The 21,017-nt window shown below is 55.2% G+C and overlaps 1 protein-coding gene across 5 annotated transcripts in view; it reads left to right on the top strand.

Moving 5' to 3' along the window:
• The window catches only part of SGSM1 (small G protein signaling modulator 1), a 47,300-nt gene that overhangs the window by 12,735 nt on the left and 13,548 nt on the right, over positions 1 to 21,017 (top strand). Inside the window, exons 3-18 of one of the 5 annotated variants that reach the window (XM_074887118.1) lie at positions 129 to 204; positions 8,340 to 8,502; positions 9,311 to 9,463; positions 10,007 to 10,074; positions 11,024 to 11,169; positions 11,631 to 11,762; positions 12,315 to 12,439; positions 13,396 to 13,458; positions 14,401 to 14,468; positions 14,883 to 15,046; positions 15,510 to 15,639; positions 18,223 to 18,361; positions 18,724 to 18,788; positions 19,185 to 19,330; positions 19,939 to 20,067; positions 20,753 to 20,935. In XM_074887118.1, coding sequence (XP_074743219.1) covers positions 129 to 204; positions 8,340 to 8,502; positions 9,311 to 9,463; positions 10,007 to 10,074; positions 11,024 to 11,169; positions 11,631 to 11,762; positions 12,315 to 12,439; positions 13,396 to 13,458; positions 14,401 to 14,468; positions 14,883 to 15,046; positions 15,510 to 15,639; positions 18,223 to 18,361; positions 18,724 to 18,788; positions 19,185 to 19,330; positions 19,939 to 20,067; positions 20,753 to 20,935 — 1,950 coding nt within the window. Of the gene's footprint in view, positions 1 to 128; positions 205 to 8,339; positions 8,503 to 9,310; positions 9,464 to 10,006; positions 10,075 to 11,023; positions 11,170 to 11,630; positions 11,763 to 12,314; positions 12,440 to 13,395; positions 13,459 to 14,400; positions 14,469 to 14,882; positions 15,047 to 15,509; positions 15,640 to 16,748; positions 16,929 to 18,222; positions 18,362 to 18,723; positions 18,789 to 19,184; positions 19,331 to 19,938; positions 20,068 to 20,752; positions 20,936 to 21,017 lie in introns of all 5 variants that reach the window. The other 4 variants (XM_074887119.1, XM_074887123.1, XM_074887120.1 and 1 more) reach the window with 4 other exon arrangements.

Here is a 21,017-nt window from a genome sequence, read left to right on the forward strand (position 1 = left end):
GAGCAGAGGAGGTTTCCTTACAGACACGAAGCCAGCAGAGCATCTCGCACCCGCTCCACCACAGGTCTCCTCACTCTGCTCTGGGGCTGAAATTCAACGTTTTCTCTAACCCGGCCTCTGTTCAACAGGTGAAGCAGATCATGGAGGAGGCGGTGACGAGGAAGTTTGTGCATGAGGACAGCAGCCACATCATCTCCTTCTGTGGTGAGTCTCCAGTGGCGGGATGTGGACGTGAACGGGGGGCTGGAGCATCCTCTTCACGTTGGGCTTTTCCTGCCCGGAGCCGGCGCTGTTCCTGGGGACACACTCTGGTTCTGGGGCATTGTGCTGGGGCTGAGGAGGTGGTTGGTGCCAGAGGAGGAGTTGTTCTGGCAGCGGTCGCAGTCCCTGAGGTCCTTGCTCTGTGCTTAAAATATACTGAGATGTGTCAAAAGAGGGAGGGATGTTGGCAGTGTATACAGTCATTTAAGAAATACTAGAAATAATCTTTTAATTCCCCTAAGAATTGATTCAACAGAAAGTCGGTCAAGTCCAAATATTTCTTTGCTATTAGAGAACAGGAATTTAAGGAAAGGAGTCTTCGTTCTGCCTGAGTGCAGGAGCAGGCTGGAGGCTGCTAAAGAATTGTAAATGGACTTTGTGGAAGATCTGCTCTGACATTGTGCTGGTTTCAGGCTTGTTTTCTGGCAGCTGTGCTTTTCACTTAATCTGTTTTTTTCACCTATTCTTTTTTCTACTGGTGTACAGTTTTGTAAATGTGGAAGTGTTTCAGAATGGGTCCATCAAAACCTTGGCGAAGCGTTTTCCAAAAACCTCCCTGAAGAGCTGTTGGCTTTTGTCTGCGGTACGTGCAGGGGGGACTCTGGGCAAGGACTGTGGAGCAGGAGAGGAGCAGTAGTTGTATCTCAAAGGTAGTGTGGAGCAGGAGAGGGCAACCTTGTTCCTGGTGGCATGTGGTATGAGTTTGAGGCCAGGTCTCAGCGCCCTGCCCAGTGCAGAGCTCAGCAGGCCAGCACTGAGCACTGGAGAAGGTTTCTGGGGGCTGGACCAGCCCACAGAGTGGGGCTAATGGTCTAACACCTTGGCTCCATCTCGTCTCTGACAGATGAAAACAGAATTTTGCCTTTTACTAAGATCACTGCTGATCATCAGGGGAGACTTTGCAGTCAGGGTGGCAAAGTTAGATTATTTCTATTCTTTTGGCCCTTCTGTGCAGCTCTGGTCACCCATTCAAAGTGGAGAATAAGTGTCTGCCTCGGACAGTTAATGCCCAGGTAAAGCAGCTTCTTCAGCAGCTTCAGCTGCCCTGTCTGCCAGGTACTGCCAGCGTCAGTGTTTGCAAAAGCGGGGAGACCTGGCTGGGGGACTGGGGATTGTTTGATGAATATCAAACCTAGGCGGAAGCTAATTAGTCTATTGATAGCAGGGCAAGCCCTTCAGGCTGTCGGATGAGTGAGGTGGTTGTAGCCCAGGAGCCCTGGGCATGGAACAGGTCCTTTGTGCTAGGTGCTGCTTGGATAAGAAAATTTCTGAGCCCCATGGGGATGCAGGTGGGGTGGAGCTGGAGCAGATGCGGGGGGGCTTCAAGGAGACAAAGGGACAACGTTAATCAGACACGTGAGCTGTGATTTCTGTGCTCTGGCAGTGTCAAGTGTTTACCCACTCACCCAGAGCTTGAGAACGTGCTTTGGCAAGGTGCCTGGTGCCCGGTGCCCTCCCTCTGCCTCTGCCTCCTCACTAGCAGCTGTCTGAGAGATGGGTAGTGGTTTTGGGAGACACCAGTGACCACTATAGAAGAATAGCAAGTCCCCTGCTGTCCTCTGGCCCAGTAGTAGACTTGCACAATGGTGGTTTTCCCAGGTGCCTTTGTTTCTGAATCTGTTTATAGCCCCTTCCCTTGGCAGTGTTGCGTAGAGCGGCAGCTGGCTTTGTGAGGGATGGTTCTGCCAGGCTTCTGCCAGACACAGTGGTTCTCCCTCCCAGGGCTGCTCTCGAGGCGGTGTGGATGCGAAAGCTGTCGCTGCTGCTCGCTGGCAGCACTGGGCAAATGGCAGAGGTAGTTTGCTGAAGGCGGCTTACTGAGGGCTCGTGATTCTGCTACGTGTCTTACTCTGCTGTGCTTCCCCGCTTGCATGCGTGAGATGAAGCTCTGTTCACCAAAATCAGTGGAATTGCCCTCTTTGGGTTGATCCCTGAAGTTTGCAAGCCGCAGTTCCTCCACTGAACTCGTGATGGAAGTGGTTAGAGTTCCCTCTGCCCGCTGACTCCCAGGGCAGGAGGTCTGGTCCTGGAGTGCAGCATCTGTCCCTGCTTGGAAGGGGCTTTGGGGGAGCGCGGTGTGTGCCTGTGCCCCCAGCGTGGGTCGAGGTTCCCTCTGCTTGGTGGGTGCTGCCCTTTCTCCTGGCTCCGTCCGATCTCTCCCGCTCACTGGCCGCGCGCTGCTGCCGAGGAAGCCGTGCCTGCCGTGCCGTTGAGCGGGCTGTGGTGCTTGCTGGCTGCCCTCTCTGTTTCACGCATTTCTACCGAGAAAATAGGCAGAGGAGGCATCCTCGGAGCTCTGCTGGGAGAAGCTGTGCTCCCTCTCTGCCCACTCACCAATTTTGCAGCCCTGGCCCCCGTACGAGCCACCACGTGCCGGCTCTCCCTTCTCCGGCTACCGCGGTAGTGTCTATGGCAACACGCAGGGCGATGGCTGAGCAGGCAGGCTGCCACGACGGCGTCTGGGCCCAGCTCTGCCGGGTAGTGGGGGTGATGTTGTGGGCTCCCTTGACCTGAGCCTTCCGAACAGCTACAGCCTTCCTGCTCGTTGCAGTCCTGGGGGACTGTGGGGAATCTCTGGGGGCACCATTGGGCAGAGCCTGGCCTCTGCGACGTACCTGGGCGCTCCTGGAGCAGATCTCGGGCGCCTCCTTGTCCCTTGCTGCCGTGCAGTGGTGACCCCCTGAGACCAGGGGCCTTCCCAGGCCAGCAGCTGCCTCTGCAAAGCGTTTCGATGGCGGAAACTGCCTGTGTTCCTTTCTGCAGGGCACAGAGCTGCTGACAAACCTTCCCTGCTCTCCGCAGAGCAGCAGTGTTAAGGGAGGGAGGCTACCGGCTGGTTTTAGCTGTGCCTTGCTGTTCGCTGCCACCTCCCCTCCCCAGGTGACAGCCAGCCCCGTGGTCCCCGCGCAGAGCCCAGCGTAGCTGCGAGGGTAAGTGTTGCTCCTGCAAACCGAGGAGCTTGAGCAAGCGCAGCTGCGGGGTGTCTGCGCAGCGCTGCTGCTGCTGGGGATTTGAGACGGGGACCTGGACCTGGCAGGGTCCTTGGCCGAGCAAGTTTCTTTAAAGGCCAAAGCAAGAAGTTCCTCTGTCGTCCTGTGGCTCAGCCCTGGGACTGAAGCTGCCAGGGAACCAACACCACGAGCCCTGGCTCCCAGGGAAGGGGGTGCCCGTTTGCAGCCTGACCCGCTTGCCGTGCTGGTCGCTCTCAGCAGAGACATTTGCTGAGTTACAGGCAGCGGCGCTTCCAACACGCCCAGGCTGGGTCCATGTGGCTGCTGCTGAGCAAATGCTGCAGGCGGCGTGCGGAGCGGGAACCACACTCCTCAGTTTACAAATAGCTGAGGGCAGCTTGCTAATTTGGAGGCTAGGAAGAAAATGACAGAAGCGATGACAACTAGCTTTAGGAGAAGTTGCTTGGAGAAGGCTCGTGCAGCGCTGTCGCCGCTGAATAAGGCAGTAGCATCCACAGACGGGCACAGAAAAGAAAGAGGAGGGAGCTGTGAGGTCTCCTTTTCTGCTTCAGAGAGCAAAGAGGCTGTCGTCTGCCTTTTCTCCTGGGCCCTCACATAAAAGACATGCAGATGCTTGTTTCAGGCCTCTGTGCCTTTGTACGCTGTCGACCGAATGGCATCGAAAGAGCAGAACAGACTTCAAGGTGTGACTCATTCTCTGCTTTTCTGTGCAGCACGAGGCTTTGCAGCCTGGAATTATTTATAGCCTCCTGCGACACGGAGCTTGAGGCATCCAGGCACGGAGGGCTCGTTGGATCCTTCTGGTTTCTTAATGCTGCTGCTGCACTTTCACTGGCTTCTGGTGTCTACACCTTCTGGTCCGTCTGCTGTTGCTCTCTCATTTGGATGGTATGTGCACCTTCCTCGGTGCTGTGGCTCTCCGTGAGCTGCGTGAGCTTATAAATAATCTCTTTCCCTGACAAGCCGAGCGTGCTGCAAGTTTGGCTCTGGCTAGGCAGAGCTCCCCTGTTCTCTGGGAAGAGCCACCTTCCCCACAGAGCCCTCCTCGTTGAGCCCTCCTCATCCTCTGCGTAGCCAGTGTACCGCAAACACCTTCTGATGAGACCAGTGGTCTGGCAGGAAAGGGCAGCTGCCCTGTTTTGCCTGGAAGGGAAGGGTTTGAAGCAGAAAAACGCGAATTGGCATCTGTCACGTTGACGCTGCCCTGGGAGGCTGATGGAGAGCTGGCAGCGGGGCTGGGGGCCTGCGTGAGCTGAGGGGGGTTTGTTGTCCACATCAGTGCCGAGACTGCCTTCGTGCTCAGCCCCTGAGCGGTTTGAATTGTGCTGGGCCAGAGCGCTCTCGGGATCTCAAATATCTTTAGTCTTTTGCCAAGAAATCAAACTCCCCCCTTGCCTGGGCGTAGCTGCACAGAACCCCTGCACTGTGTGTTTCTGCCGTGGGGATGGGGAGAGTCTTTCTCTTCGCAGTGTCTGTTTGCAGTGGTGACAGTAAGTTATGGACTGGGCTCAAAAAATCATAAGGTTAAAAAAAAATCTACCACTATCCCTGGATTTAGCATGGACCTGATACACTTAGTTTATGTGCTCAAGCTTCTGAGCCCTTGGGAGAGCACAGGGAGGGTTTTTCCTTGGAGACTGTGCAGTTGTGTGTAGTTTTGCCAGCAGGAGAAGCGTTTTGGAGAGGGTCAGTCTGTGGCGTTGGTGACAGATGCTGATGACTGAAGGCTTGCTTGCATGACTTTTCTCTCCAGCATACGAGGGTGGGTGCGAGGCGCAGAGGGGCTTTTTGGGCTCATTGCCTTGCTGCCCTCTTGTTACCTCGTGCAGCTGGCAGAAAACTGGGCCCTGATAAGTTGCTGCTTGACAGCATAATTAATCTGACAGCTGATGGCTTAGCAGAGCTGGGAATGCCACAAATCCAGCGCTGCTCTTACACCGTGTCTGGCTGCCCCAGGTGAGCGTTGGAGCCCGGCCAGGCTGGCACTCGCTGTGGAGGCTGAGGCCACCTCGAAAGAGCTGCTTGGGAACAGGGAAATCCCCCAAAGTACAAATTGGAGGAGGGGGCGGTGGTGCTGGCAGCAGACATGGGCTGATGTGGGCGTGTGGTCCCCCAGACCTCACCCTCAGTTCGGTCTCAGGTTTTGAAGGTGCTGCTGTGATTTCTTCTTCGGCTATAAGTCAGCATAACCTTGCATTCCAAAACCAAAGCTGTGGCTTTTCTGCTTGCAATTCCACTCCAGCTAGCTCCTGAGCTCGCTTGGCTGCGGTTGACTCCACTGCGGGAGGTTATCAGCGAGGACAGGCCTGAGCTTTTGGGAGATGCCAGCTCCATGGTCAGGCGCTAAAATGGGCATGACTGGATGCAGTCTCAGGCAGGAGGGTTGTTTGTGTCTGTCACTTGTATTTCAGCCTTGGAGCACAGAACAAATGAATGAAGGGATGTGGGATGGGTTGATTTGAGTGCTTGTGAGGGAGGGGTGGGTCTTCTTGCAGTTGGTCCCAAAGCCAGGAAGCTGTCTGGTCTTATTTTGCAGCTGCGAATAATCCTCTGGTACAGGTAGGAAGACCCATCCATGCGTGCGTGTGTTTGCAGCATGTTTGGGCTTCAGGAAGGTTTGTGAAGGGCTTTGTTTAAAAACTAGACATCCATCCAGTGGCTCTGAATGGCTGTTACTGTGTGAGGAGGACTTGGCTGGCCCAGATGTGTTGCTTTTCTGCAGTTAGCGTGGGATATGTCTGGCAGCGCCTCAGATGCTGCCCGCCCGCCCTGCCTGCTCGGCGGTGAACTCGGGCATGGCACTAAGCAGGGCAGAGATAATGAGAGCATCTCGCAGCCCTGAGAGCTGATGGGTCTGCATGAAATGTCTTTTTTAATGTCTCCATAGAGTTGTTCAGCTGTAGGAAAAAATGCCTTTCCAAGCGAGAGGCGAATCAGCATCTGCTGGGCCGCTGCGGGGAAGGCTCAGCGCGGCTGAGCTCGGCAGCGTCGGCTTCCTGGGGAAGGAGGGGTGCTGGTACGCCAGAAAGCTTCTTGTCAGACCCAGATCAATAGCCTGCAGAACTGTGGGTCCATGTAATTTTCCAGTGCTTTGATCAGCCTGTTTAATAAGTCTGTGTTTGACACTAGACATCCATCCCGTGCCCTCCCAGGGGACTCTGGCAAACAGATTGCCGCTGGAGCCGCTACGTGTGCGCAGCTTTCTGTGGAGTCATCGCTGTCTCCCAGCGCCGGCAGAGCCGCCCGCCCGGGCTCCCCGCTCCTGCCTGCCCAGGCAGGGTGCTGGTGCTCTCCGGGCACTCGCTGTGGTCTGGTGAGTGTCTGACGCTGCCTTTCAGCAAAGTCCAGTGCAGGGAGTTAGGCAAAGCCTTGCACGGGGACTTAACTGCCGAGTACCAGCTATGAGGAGCCAACTGAGTCGCCACCCAGCTGGGAGGGTCTCTGAAGCCAGACTGAGCCGCTGGCATTGCCTGGGGTTTATTCCCAGGTTCTCTACTGCCTTTAGGTTTTTCAGGAAAACGTTTGTGTAAACCCTGGGATTTTTTTGTGAAAAAATTGCCTCATTTCCTCAGCTGCTTTAGGAAATCCTCAGTGTGCCTGTCTCTTGCTCCTGAGCTTTCTCCTTCACACTTGGACCATCCCAGCACAGTGTGGTGAAAGCTCCTGTTCCAGCCGTACCCATCCCTCAGACTGGGCCGAGGGGAAAACTTCAGGGAGTTGTTTGGTTTCTCTACAAACTGCGAGAAGCCTGCAAGGAGAATGTCAGCCTGTTTGTCTGCATAGCAAAGCAATTATCCTACCTGGAGAAGATGCAGTTAGTTGTCACGTGTCTGACGAGGACATTTTCCTGAAGGCCAGGTGGGGATGTTCTCTGCCTTAAAATATATAAGTTTTACAACCCATCTTTCCATCTAGCCCTTTGATTAATGGTGGTGGCTGGACTGATGAGCACGCTGGAGGGAAAGGAGAGGGACTCGTGTGCTGAGCTGGCGGAGGGACCCCAAGACTGGTGTGCTGTTGGCAGTCCCTCCCCAGCGACACCGCAAAGCCTGCTCTCCGTCCCGCTCCAGTCACCTGAAGCGGTTTCAGACCCGTTCAGCCCAGCAGCCGCGTCGCTGTGCGGTGTACAGCCACGCTTAGCTTCAAGCTGTTAAACCAGAGATCAACTGTTCACTCCCACAGGCTTAACCTGAGTGACTCCGTGTGAGCGGGCTCTCGGCAGCTCCTGATCCGTGTGGTACCGCCACGCCATGAGCCGTCGCTCCTCCACTGGGACAGCTCTGGGAACAGCGATTGTGCCAGCACAGACCTGGGAGCAGGATGCGACCTCCGTGCACACTGAGATTTTTCCAGCATTACATTAATTTGCATTCAGGGTAGCAGAGCTGGATCCTGGTGTTTCTGGAACAAAGGGCTGTGAGCACAGTGGTCCAAGTCCTCTCTCCTGCTCTGTTTTTATGAATGAGCAAAGCTCTCTGGTAAATCTTCCTCCAAGCTGCCAGCCTGGCACGCCAGCACCGCCAGCTCGCTGCTGGTGGCCCAAAGCTACCACCTTTGTGGTCCGAAAGCCGCACGTTCCCATTTCATCACCAGTCTAGAAAGGTCTCTTTGTGCTGGTGCTTGGTCAGATAAGCCGGTCCAAAACAAGTTAGTCTGCCTGACTAGTCTGTCCCAGGTGATTTCAGGGACACCCTGGATCTACTTTAGCAGGCACAAGTTCACTCTCCGTTGAAGCACAGTCTTGGCACACCCGCAGTTCATGTGTAGTTCCATCAAGCCAGTCGTCTGTTCAGATCAGCTGAACTTGTAATAGACTGCACTCACCTCAGTCTTTCAGTTTTCCAAAACTAAAGCTGTACCTCTATATAATCAGCAGAACTGATGACTCCACAGGCAGAAAAGCTGCACCACTGCTGCTTTGGGTCAAGAAACATCTGGGTTCCCTAATCTCCCATCTGCTTAGGCAGAAGCAGAACGTGGCACTGGTTTCCTCTTGGGAAACATTTCTACTGCGGAGTAAGGTCGTGGATGCAGCAGGAGACCGGCTGTTGTGACGTGAGCTCTGAGCTCTCCTGCTGCTTCAGTAACGGCTTCGCTCTGTTGCAGCTGCGGTGGAGGCCTGTGTCTTGTACGGCCTGAAGCGGAGGGCAGCAGGATTTCTGCGCAGCAACAAGATAGCGGCTCTGTTTATGAAGGTGGGAAAGAGCTTTCCTCTGGCAGAGGAGCTTTGCAAGAAAGTGCAAGACCTGGAGCAGCTCATCGAGAATGCGTAAGGCACCGGCGTCGCTCGTGTTTTGGTGTGGGTGTGTAGTTCGGGTATGGCTGTGGATCGTGATGTCCAGCTTGAGCCTCTACAGGAGGAATTTCTCCCTCAGGGGAGCAGAGTCCTGTCCTGCACTTTTGATATCTTGACTGAACTGGTTGCTTTTCTAGGAGACTTAAGGGTTGCAGTTGTGGTTTAAGCTAGGATGGACGAGTTCTTACTCCCTCTGCCCCTTGTCTCATGCTTCAGGGACAGCTAAGCGTGTTTGCTCCTGAACTGGCACAGTTTATGGACCGGTGCACTAAGCCAACTGGAACCAAATTTGGCCTGCCTCAATGTACAGGGCTTGAACCTGCACTAATTCAACTTCTGTTTGAGAGTGGCTTACTCATCCTTGAACAGGAAGCAGGGAGATGGATGGAGCAGCTACCTGGGGGCAGGAATCGTTGTGCTGTCCTAAGATAAGCTGCTTTGCTTGTGAACTGCTGTCCTCAGGCACTGGTGGAGAAGGTGTGTGGGTTGGAGGACTCTGCTGAGGCAGAAGCTTGTTCTAGGCTGCCTTTACAGTGGGAAACTGGTTTAGTGAAGTCAGTTTTCAAATGCAGATGTGGGCCTTCTGGAGCAGGGGGTGGAATAGATGAAGGGAGCAGTCTCCAGGGCCCTGTCCCCACGCGGTTCCCTGGGCTTCCCCCAGCCAGCCCCGTCAGCACCACTGAAACACCAACCTCGTGCCCCTCGAGATGCTGCAAGGGCTCCCGCAGTGCTCGGTGATGAGCCAGTGATGTTGTTGTCTTTTGCCTTCTTACTTCTAAAGACGAAATCAAGTCCAGAGCATCCCGGAGAATGTGCGCAAGATGCCGAAGCTGCCCAACCTGTCTCCTCAAGCCGTCAAGCACCTCTGGATCCGCACAGCCCTCTTTGAAAAGGTCTTGGATAAAATCGTGCATTACTTGGTAGAAAACAGCAGGTGAGTGCTGGCACAGGCCAACCATTCACCCGTCCCAACTCACTACCAGCACCTGCCCCTTCCCATGGTGCTGGAGGTGTTGCTGGCCGAGCTGTGTCCCAGTGGGCTGGAGAATTCCCTGGATGGGACAGGCCCGTTGTGTTGCCCTGTGCCCAGCACAGGGACTCTGACACCATACGCTCCCTAAAATAAAAACAGGCCACGCTTGCCCTGCTGATGGCTGGGTTGTCAGGGACTGCATCATCCTTGTCTTCTGGAAGCTGCATGCTGAGGTGTCCTGCCCCGGGGAGGTGTCGCCTCCAGCCCTGGGGTGGTTTGTTAGGAGATGTGGTGCTTGCAGTGTGCTGCAGGAGGGCGTCTATTCCCCAGGAATTTCAGAGCTGGCAGAAACAGCCTATTAAGGGCTTCTTGCCCTCTCACCATCAAGGAGTGATACAGAAAGAGAAGGGCATTACAGTGATTTAAAACCACTGTCTCTATCATTTTGCAGTCCCAGGGGGCTGAAGTGCTACAGCATTCTGCTCTCTTTATTTTTTTTTCTAGTAAGTACTATGAGAAAGAAGCTCTCCTGATGGATCCTGTGGATGGGCCAATTCTTGCATCTTTACTGGGTAACGCTTTCCTCTTACCCTACTTTGATAGCTTGTTTTCCAGAGCGGTGTTCCCAGTTCTGTGATCTGGAATGTGAAATGCACTTGTTTCCCAGTAAGAACTTCAGAAAACTTAATAGCCCTGGGCAGGTAGCCCTGTGGAGCGCTATAAAGCCCACGTGCTGCGCAGCTGCCGAGCAGTGCCTAGAGATGGAGAGTTGCAAAACTGAGCTTGGGGGTTTCCCCAGGCTTCACAGTAATTCTGACAGGCATGAAGCAGGGCTGGGGCGGGGCTCTGGGAAGCAGTGCCATGCCATGACGCGGGGCTCGGCGTGCGCACGGCCGCTCAGGCAGTGGGTTGTTGCTCTCTGCCAGGGCTGCTGACCCCTCTGAATTCTTTGCTGCTGTTCCACAACGCAGCAGTGTGTGCTGAGGCCAACGCTCTCTGCCTGTGCTGAGACGCTGGGGGTCTGGGAGGGCAACAATGCTGGTGCAGGGTCTGGAGCACAGGTCTGATGGGGAGCGGCTGAGGGAACTGGGGGGGTTTAGTCTGGAGAAGAGGAGGCTGAGGGGAGACCTCATGGCCCTCTTCAACTCCCTGAAAGGAGGGTGCAGAGAGGGGGGAGGAGTCTCTTGAGCCAAGGAACCAGCGCCAGGCCAAGAGGGAATGGCCTCAAGCTGCGCCAGGGCAGGGTCAGACTGGCTCTTAGGAAGGATTTCTTTGCAGAAGGGGTTGTTGGGCGTTGGAATGGGCTGCCCAGGGCAGGGGGGGAGTCCCCATCCCTGGAGGGGTTGAAGAGTCGGGTTGACCCAGCGCTGAGGGATCTGGTGGAGTTGAGAACGGTCAGGGTGAGGTTCATGGTTGGGCTGGAGGAGCTTCAAGGGCTTTTCCAACCTTGGTGATTCTTTGAGGTGACCACAGTCGTGGGAACACCACCACTGACTTCCATTTGCTGTTTTCTTCGTGCAGTGGGGCCCTGTGCGCTGGAGTACACCAAGATGAAGACTGCTGACCACTTCTGGACAGACCCCTCGGCTGACGAGCTGGTCCAGAGGCACCGGATCCACAGCTCGCACTGTCGCCAGGACTCGCCCACCAAGCGCCCGGCGCTCTGCGTGAGTGTGGGAGGGACAGCCCCTCGCAGCGCTGCTTGGGCACACGGCCAGCGCTGGCTGGAAAAGGGCTGGGAAGCCCTCTTGATGAGAGAAGTTGAAAAGGGCAGTTACTTGAAGTCTTCCAGCCAGAAGTGCTGGGAACGTGGGCTGTGGAGACTGCAGGTGTGCTGGACCAACGCGGCACTGTCTCTGCCCTTTGAGAACATCGTGTATGAACGAAAAGCAAAGGCAGCTGAAGGCTGCTCTGTTTATTGCAAACAAAGCACACTCCTGGGGCTTCTCTAAGTACAGAATCGAGCTTGGCCAGAGCCAGGAATCCTCTTAGAGGACACAAAGGGAAAGATTTCTAGTAGTGACTTCCCTAAGTGTATAAATGAGGAGGGAATGAGCTTTCAAGAGAAGCTTTTTGAAAGCAAGAGGCGTCAGTGCTCACCTCACGTTTGTGGGTGGCTCTCTTCCAGATTCAGAAAAGGCATTCGAGTGGCAGTATGGATGACCGGCCATCGCTGTCTGCCAGGGACTATGTGGAGTCACTGCACCAGAATTCCCGAGCCACGCTCCTCTATGGCAAGAACAACGTCCTGGTGCAGCCGGTAAGTACCTGCTGGGGCATCTGGGCTTTGAAATGCTGCTCTGCTCCCCGCCAGGTAGTTCTGTCCCAAGCGGCGCTTTGATGGGGAGAAGCACTGACTCGTTTTTAATCTGGGAAGGCAGTGACTGGGCTGCGTTTGTTGAGGTTCTGGTGATGTGGATCCTCCCAGCAGAATGAAGAGCTCTGCTTTTCTGTCCGAGTAGAAGCAGGCTCCTCTCCCTGACCAGAGGCCACAGAACCCGCCTCCTGTCCCTTTCTGCTTACTCTAGTTGAATAAATGAAGTGCAAACTGCTTAGGTGGAGCTGTCGAGTTTGCCTCAGCTGGGCAGCTGCTCTCGGCCCTTTTCCCAGCTGGTGAGGTGGCCCGTTGTCTCTGCTGGGAGGTTTTGCAGGGCTGCTGTGGTGAGCGGGTGGGCTCAGGGGCAGCAGGCCGGGCTGTGCTGGGGTCCAGGACTGTGCTCCAGGGCACGGCTTGGCCTCGGTGCTCTGTACTTGTGGCATCACCCAGCCTGCTCTCACCAGCTCGCGCTCTCCCTGCCTTTCTCTTCCCCAGCGAGACGACATGGAGGCGATCCCGGGATATCTGTCCCTTCACCAGACTGCCGACATCATGGCACTGAAGTGGACTCCCAACCAGCTGATGAACGGCTCCGTGGGCGACCTGGACTACGAGAAGAGGTGACTGGCTCCGAGTGCGCCCTGCCGCGGGGCAGAGGGGAGGCAAATGTTCCCCGGGTTCAGAGCTTGGATCTGGTGTCCATCAGTGAGTTTTCCTACTGACTGCAGAGCAAAGCAGTAACCCCCGGGTCTGTAACAGGGGAGGGGACGGGGAAGGAGGCCCGAGGCGGTGGGGGAGGTGGGCTGTGGGAAATGGGGTGAGGTGCTGTGCTAGTGCCCGTCTGCTGGGAAGCGCTCAGCGAGGGAGCTGGGGGGTGCTTGTTCTGAAAGATGCAAAGTGGTTTCATTTACTGCCCTCAGGGGTTTTCTCAGGAGAATGCCCTCTCTACCCACTCCACAGTGCTTTCAGGTTCATCATGGTTATTTTGATCTGGGGAGCCGAGTTGCTCATAAACAGGGGAAGAGTATCTGCAGAGAGAGGGGCCGTGAGCCGTTCCCAGATAACCACACCCTGGTCACAGCGTGCGTGCCATTTTGTAGTGCTGTTTTGGTGCAGTCTGCACCTGATCCCACGGGCAGCTACTCAGAGTCCCTTGGGTTCAGCGGTGTCCCTGGAGCTTGTTCCCCCAGGAGGGTTGAAGTCTGCTTAGTTTGCTGGGCAGGGTGTATTGCCATGCCCCATTGCCTGGGATTGCCTCACAGACTGCGGGGGTTTCTCTGATGGCTGCAAACAAAACGAAAGCAAACAAAATCCCTTTCCATCAGCAAACACTTCAGGAAAGCTGGAGTGTTTAGGATGCTGATTCTTTAATCTAGGATAAAGATCTTCTTCAGCAAAACTTGTTTTCAGTTTTGTTTATTCTCAATTGTAGTTTTTTGGGTTTTGTTTACCTGTGTTCTTTTCATCTCCCCTTTCTTCTTGGCCCCTGGGCCATTCCGTTATGCCTGGTACCCTGCCCCTAAAATGCTATTTTCATCTCCACACTCCTTTTCTGAGTTCTTGACTTGGGCATCAGCCTAAGCTCTAAAACTTCCCAGTGTCAAGACGTGACCAAGGAAGAGAGGAGTCAGATGTCAAAGTAAGTATGAATCTACGAGGAGTGACTCTTACACACCCCTTCCCATCCTTAACTGTCTTCATGAGCCTTTATTTTAAGCAATATTTTTGTAAAGTGACAGGTAATGCTGCTCAGAATCTGGAAATTGCTTTGTTGCAAAGAAGTAGGATGTTACTAAATGCTGACACCCTCCCAGAGCAGTGCTCTTGCTAGGCTCCCCACTGAAATGAAACCCTGCGTGAGGCCACGTGTGTCCTGGCCAGATCCTCTTCCCCGGTTTCCTCCTGGTGACCCTCTGACCCTCTGCCCTGTCCGGTGACCAGCAGCTATCCCAGCATTTTCTAGATTTGCTCAGGCACCTCGAGGTGCCTGTGCTGAGGGAGTGCAGTTCTCAAACAGAAGCAAGTGGGACCAAATGTATTTTCAGCTTTGGGAAAAAAAAAAAAAAATTGTGAGGGTTTATTTCCCCTTCTACTAGGGACAGGAGCTCAGCAGAGCAGCCCAGGCTTGGACTGCACTGCCACGTTCCCTTGGGGCTCTGGGGCTGCTCCCACCAGGTTCGTGGGGTTCTTCCAGCACCGCAGCAGGGTGGGGAGTCCATTCCGGGGTGCCCAGAGGAGAGTCCTCAGCTCTGCAGGGCTCCATGTCCCTCCCTGCCCTTGCCAGGATCCATGGGGACATTGTCTGTGTCTGGGAATGACATGAGGGTAAAGAAACAGCCCAGGGCAGGTGGGACTGGACTTGTCCTGGTTGAGCTGTAGCGGCAGGGACAGTTACTGGTTCTGGAGAAACATTGTCACTCGGGCTGGCTTCGTGGCAGTCGTGGTGCTGCTGGGACCTAACCATTTCTGTAGCTTCCCCTGGCGCCAGGGTAGCTGGAGGCAGGGTCTGGAGCTGATGTGAGGAGAAGCAGAGCCTCCTGCATCCCTGAAGCTCACGGCTTCCTCTCTTTCTCTGTTCTAGCGTGTACTGGGACTATGCCATGACTATTCGCCTGGAGGAGATCGTCTATTTGCACTGCCACCAGCAAGGTAAGGCCAGAGCGGGGGCTGCTGGAGGCTCTTAGCGCCCTGACATCAGATCCCTCTGGGGATGTTTTGCTTCTGCTCCAGGGCGGATGCCCAGAGCTCTGGGCAGTCACTAGTGTGTAAATGCTTCTAGGGAAACCTTTAAACCAGCTCCTGGCTGTGGTGCTTGGCCAGGCAGTGCTCCCTGCAGAGCAGTGCTCTGTGGTTTTCAAGGGTGTGATCTCCCAGACCAGCCTTCTCCAAGGCCCCAGACTTGTCATGGACTTGGAGAAGAATCCGAACAAGCAGGAAAGTCTTTCTTTTCCATACCAGAAAGACAATTCTCTGAGCTTTCTTGCCCGCCCTCTACATTTCTGACTGGTAATGTTTCCCTCATTCATGTCTGTGTCTTCTCTCTGCTGTCACCGTTGCTAATAGTAGACAGCGGTGGCACGGTTGTCTTGGTGAGCCAGGACGGGATTCAGAGGCCCCCGCTGCGGTTCCCCAGAGGAGGGCACTTGCTGCAGTTCCTGTCCTGCCTGGAGAACGGCCTCCTGCCCCACGGGCAGCTGGATCCACCCCTCTGGTCGCAGCGGGGAAAGGTAGGCACCCCGAAACCGGGCTTGTTCCTTGCGCTGTGTCTCAGAGCAGAGCTGCTGGGGAGGGACCCTCTGCTTGACGTTAGTGGCTGCTGCATTTTAAACAATCCCCCTCTCAAAACTAGGAAGGAAGGTGGGCTTGAGGTAGGGCGGTTTGGTTTAGCTCAGGGCCTTGCCCAGCTAAACAGACCCTTGTGGGCACATCAGAAGGGAGGTGGTGTGGGAGCGGTGGCCATGGGGCACCGGGGGATTTGGTTCTCCCTGTGCACAAACAGGCTGATAGATCCCCCGGGTAGTTGAAAGCTTAATCCAAAGGCTGCTGCAGCCCAAGGAACATGCAAACCTCATCCAGGCTGATGAAGCACGTGCTCTTGTTGGGCAGGAGTTTGGCAAGCGAAGCAGTGGCTACGCTGGCCCGCGTGGTTGGGCGTGGGGCGGCTCGTGAAGAGCAGGTTTTGTTCACTAGGGGAAGGTGTTTCCCAAGCTGAGGAAGCGAAGTCCCCAGGGCTCCTCCGAGTCTGCATCCGACAAGGAAGATGATGAAGCCACAGATTACGTTTTCAGAATAATCTACCCAGGGACACAGTCGGAATTTGGTGAGTGCGTTGGCAGAGAGGGGTTCAGGTGGGTTGTGGGGGGGTGTGAGCAGCCGGGGATGCTGCACTGACGGGCACGTGGCCCATCATGCCAGGAAGTGGCCCAGAGAAACGGGCTTTGCCTGTGGCAGTGCTGCCTTTTGTTCAACATCGTTGGTTTGGGGCTTTTATTTTCTTGTTTTAACCTTCCACTTGCTACCAAGTCCTTCATTTCTGCAGCTGCAGGCTGTGACTGCCTTAACGGTTGGAAAAAAGAATTCTGGTACATAATTTGAGTAGTAAAGTTCACTTTGGTCACGTTCCTTGGGGTCACTTTTCACCATCACAAGCCTCCAGGGCTGATTCTTCTCTTGCTGTCACCAGCAAGTGCCACATTAGATCCAGTGGTGTTCCTTCAGCGTTGCTTCTGCAGCACAAAGGAGAGGTTACAGACCCTTCTTTCTCTGTGTGCTGCCAGTCTTGACCCCCGTGTCTGCTCCCTTGCTCACAGGACAAGGGAGAGGATGCTGCTGGATTCACCAGACCAGAAATTGCTCTTAAGGGCTGGTTGGGAATGATCTGAACAATGTGCTTGCCTGAAGTGACTGTACATTTGTCCTCGCTCTTCTGTGGGATGCTAAGAACAATTTTTTGACCCCTGGGAATGTTGTAGATGACTATAAGGGGGAAAACCAAGAGAAGACTTGTGGAGTGCTTTTAAAAAGCTATGAAATTTGATCAAAACCTTGTTGCTATATTTTTGAGGCTAGAGCGGGGCAATCACATCTCCTGTGACTCCTCCATAACATCAGTTAAGGTTATACTTAGTTCTTCCTGCCTTTAGCTGACTAACACAATTCAGTGAGTCAGATAAAAATCTGAGGCTAAAATAGCAGATAGAAATGCTCCTTTCTGTAGCTTCCTTTTGATCTACCCCTTAAAATTCCATGCTGGGGGCCAGATTTTCTGTGAAATGAATTGCTGCAATCTCCTCAGCTGGCATCATCAAAGTCTATGTGGTTCCTGTGGACCTTCCCAGAGGGGGGTGGAACTGCATCAGTTCTTCTTCTCTACAGATTCTTCCTTTCTCCCCTTTCATTTGTGCCCTTGTCCTCTCTCTGTGTCTCTAGTTACCATTAATGGTAATTTTCACCCATTCCTTGCGTCTGTGGTCTCCATCACTGCTGTGAGAGGGAAGAGCACGAGGACTCCAGCTGCGAGCACGATGGTGGTGATCCCCAAACGATTTCCGAGTCTCCCCATCACGTCCCGACCTCCCCTTGCCTCCCTGGGGACCACTCGGCATCAGTGTAATGCGGCTGTTGTTTGTGTCTGGTGCTACTGCTCTCCTGTGTTGTCACTTGACAGTCCCTGCAGAGGTGTCCCCTGTCCCTGCTGACCGTCACCGACCCATCAGCACCTGCTCAGTACGGGGGAAATAGGAATATTGCAACATTTTTCTTGCTAGTATCAGTTACTCAATATCACAAGCAGGGAGGGTCGCTGAGACCAAGGGTGAGCAAGGAAGCCCTCTCCCAGCTGGAAGCTGGAATTTCTACCACAATTTAATTCCCAAGGAGGAGCAAATAGGATGATTATTCATGAATCTTTTTCAGCATCCCACAGTTCACCTTCATCACGATGGCCTTTTTCCTAGGGAGGCCCAAGACCGAGGGGCAGGGGCTGTTCCAGGCCAGGCCCCCCTGAGCGGGGGGCTCTGGGGGCTGCCCGTTCCCCTGGGCTCCCTGGTGCCTGGCCGCTCTGCGGGGCGGTACCTGCGCAGGGTCCGAGGCCCTTCCAGGAGCGCTTCTGAGTTGAAGCAGGGATTTAGCAAGTGACAACATGACAAGCTACTTGCTCCTGCAGTCCCTCTCAACTTCTTCATCGAAGTCTTTATCTCCTGTCTTGTGATTTGGATGCTCCCGTCCTTCCCGCAATCTTGGGTGGGATCCTAGTGTTTGAGAGATGGGGCTTTTCCCTTCCAGTGATCTGCTCTTCCTGGGACAGCGGGTGATTTCAATCATGGTTTTTGTGTGACAGTCTCTTGCAGCCCCTTGTCTTGAGTCTCTCTGGGTTGTTTGTTTGTTTCTGCCTTGGTTGGCACTCGGCAGTTTGAGATTAGCTTGCTGAAGGCACTGTAGTTAATTAACAGATGGTTCTCTCTCTCATCAATGCTCTTTGTTTCCTTCCCCCTCTCTTTCTTTTTCCTCCTTCCCCCTCTCTTTCTTTTTCCTCCTTCCCCCTCTCTTTCTTTTTCCTCCTTCCCCCTCTCTTTCTTTTTCCTCCTTCCCCCTCTCTTTCTTTTTCCTCCTTCCCCCTCTCTTTCTTTTTCCTCCTTCCCCCTCTCTTTCTTTTTCCTCCTTCCCCCTCTCTTTCTTTTTCCTCCTTCCCCCTCTCTTTCTTTTTCCTCCCCTCTCCTGAGCTCACCAGTGCTGGTGCTGTGATTACCTGCTGTGGGTCCTACCTGGTGGCTGGACTCTCTTTGGGAAGTGTGGGATGCTGCATTTGCTGATCAAAACTCTCCTCTCAGTTGACCTCCCGTGGCTCAGCTGACTCCAGGGCTGTGCCAGGCGGCAGCTGATGCTCCTCTCCGCCCTCTTACAGTGCCCCAGGACCTGATGGACGCGCCGGGCGCTGGCCTGCCTCCCATGTGGCAACCCAGCACCCGCAAGTCCTCCTGCTCCTCCTGCTCTCAGAGCGGCTCCTCTGACGGTGGGCCGTCCAACGGCTGCAGCCACGAGAGGTACGACGGCTCTGCTGCGCCTGCTTGGAGAAACACGGGTAAAATAAAACGAGGGTCACAGGTGAAAGCCCAGCGGGGTGGCTGAGCGAGAGCAGTTATGGTGCAGGTGGTGTCTCCAGCCTCACACTTGGCTCAGTTGTCCAGGGACCGTTTGCAGGGACCAGTGGGACATGAAGTGAGGCTTGTCCCCTCCTCTGGGACGTCTCAGCTGCTCTGTGCAGCAGGAATTGCTGCTCTCAAGTGGGCAGAGGTCCTGTAGTGCTCCTCTGAAGGCAAAGCTGGAACAGCCAGGTCAAAGCAGGGGCTGAGCGAATGTGTGGGAGCGATTCCTCTCCTCACATCCTCTATGTTTTTATTGGCAGAGCTCCGCTGAAGCTCTTGTGTGACAACATGAAGTACCAAATCCTCTCCCGGGCCTTCTATGGCTGTGAGTACTTGGCACATCCACGATGCCTTGAGACGCGTGATGGGCAAGGGCTGAAATCCTGGCCTTGGGGCTGGGAGTGGTGCTGGGGTGGCTGGACGGTGGCCAAGGGCACTGGGACCAGCCTGTGGCATGCAGGGCCCTGCATACACACGCTCAGGGTTGGAAGCAAACATCTGAAATGAGATCCTGGGGCTTCAGCCCAGCGAGCAGCAGTGCTGGTGCTACAAGGCGATGAGATGCCGCCCTGTCCCAGTAGACTCCCTGCTTTGCTGCTCAGGCTGGGTGCAGCTTCCGTGGGTCTCCTTCAGGGACGAGGTGGATCAGAGCTTTCCCCTGCCCTTCGTCCCCGCAGCTCCCCGCCTTCCCTGGCTGAATATTTGCTTCTGCTTGATGCAGGGCTGGCCTATTGCAGACACCTCTCCACGGTGCGAACCCACCTGTCTGCGCTGGTTCACCACAACATTGTGTCTCCTGACGTGCCCTGCAGCGCCAGCGCGGGGCTGACTGCGGACATATGGCAGAGATACCTGCAGGACAGCACGGTAGGGCCAGCGCTGTGGGGACAGGCCAGTTGTGGTGGGCTTGGGATGGCCAGGGCAGCGTCGCTTAACCAGTCGTAGCATGGTAAGGTAAAGCAAATTGAGGAATTCCTTGAGAAGTGGGGCAGCCTGCCCCAGCCTGCACAGAGCACAGGGCTCCTAATTCTCGACACGAGGGAGCTGGAGAATGAAGGCTGCTCTCCATAGCATGTGTCTGCTCACAGCCTGTCTGCAGCAGCCTCTGTCACCCTGAGTGCTGTGGTCTTGCGGGGGGTCCCAGCACGCTGTTACAGTGGGATGGCCAAAAAGCTGCGACCGCTGCCAAGTCCTGATGCGCTGCCGGGGCTCAGAGTCACTTCAGGGGGCTGTGGTGAGCCAGTGTTGTCCCAGAATGTCCATCCACACGGGCCCCTGGCTGCGCTTAAGCCCAAGTGGAGCTCTGAGAGCGCAGCCGCAATGAACGGGCAGGGAGTTTGCGGGCAGGCAGGGTCTGGGCAGCACCCCGGGCGCTGAGGGGTGGTGTGGCTGGGCTGGGGTTGCCCTCGCATCTGCCAGCTGATGGGCCGCGGTCCTGGCTGTGTCCGCGTGCTGACCCAGAGCTCTCCCTGCAGAGTTACGAGGACCAGGAGCTGCTGCGGCTGATCTACTACGGCGGGATCCAGCACGAGATCAGGAAGGCTGTCTGGCCCTTCCTTTTGGGCCATTATCAGTTTGGGATGACGGAGGCAGAAAGGAAAGAGGTTGGTCTGGGTGTGCTGCCGGCTCGGCAGGCCGCTGTATTGCCCTGGATATTTCACAGCTTGAAGTGTCTGTGTGAACCCACGGGGCGTTGGGTCCCCTCTGTACCGCGGCTGTAGATAGGAGGTGGGAGAAAGCCCCAGGTAAGCAGGAATTCACAGAATCATCTCGCTTGGACAAGCCCTTGAAGCTCCTCCAGCCCAACCATGAACCTCACACTGACCGTTCCCAACTCCACCAGATCCCTCAGCGCTGGGTCAACCCGACTCTTCAACCCCTCCAGGGATGGGGACTCCCCCCCTGCCCTGGGCAGCCCATTCCAACGCCCAACAACCCCTTCTGCAAAGAAATCCTTCCTAAGAGCCAGTCTAAAATTGATAGGACCAAGCTCAACACTCCCCTGTGTGAGTGCAGCTGCTGGCTGCTGGCGTTCTGCGCACCTCTGGAAGGCAGGAAGGAGATGGATGGTTGGTTTTCCATCCTAATTTTTGTGCAGTTTTGTGGGTCAGGCTCTGGCTGGCACTGTGCCGCAGATGGGTGACTTTAAGTCCCACCTAGCCACAGTTAACACGATCGATCGTGTGCTTAACTGCTCTGTGCAGGCTGTCTGGGAGGGGCAGGAGGTGCTGGTTTCTGGGCTCTCCCGAGAACAGCCGTTCAAAGACCCTCCCTCTCTAAACGCTGCAGGCTGACGACCAGATCCGCATGTGCTATGAGCACACCATGGCGGAGTGGCTGGGCTGCGAGGCCATCGTCCGGCAGCGGGAGAAGGAGTCGCACGCAGCAGCTTTGGCCAAGTGCTCCTCCGGGGCCAGCCTGGATTCCCACATTCAGAGGATGATGCACCGCGACTCAACCATCAGCAACGAGGTGAGGGTGTGGGGGGCTTGGGGAGGCTCCTGTGCTGCGGGGAGGGACGGAGACACGGTTCTTGCTCACCCTTCTCCCCGCC

The sequence above is a fragment of the Strix uralensis genome, chromosome 17, assembly GCF_047716275.1.
Source record: "Strix uralensis isolate ZFMK-TIS-50842 chromosome 17, bStrUra1, whole genome shotgun sequence".
NCBI lineage: Eukaryota > Metazoa > Chordata > Aves > Strigiformes > Strigidae > Strix > Strix uralensis.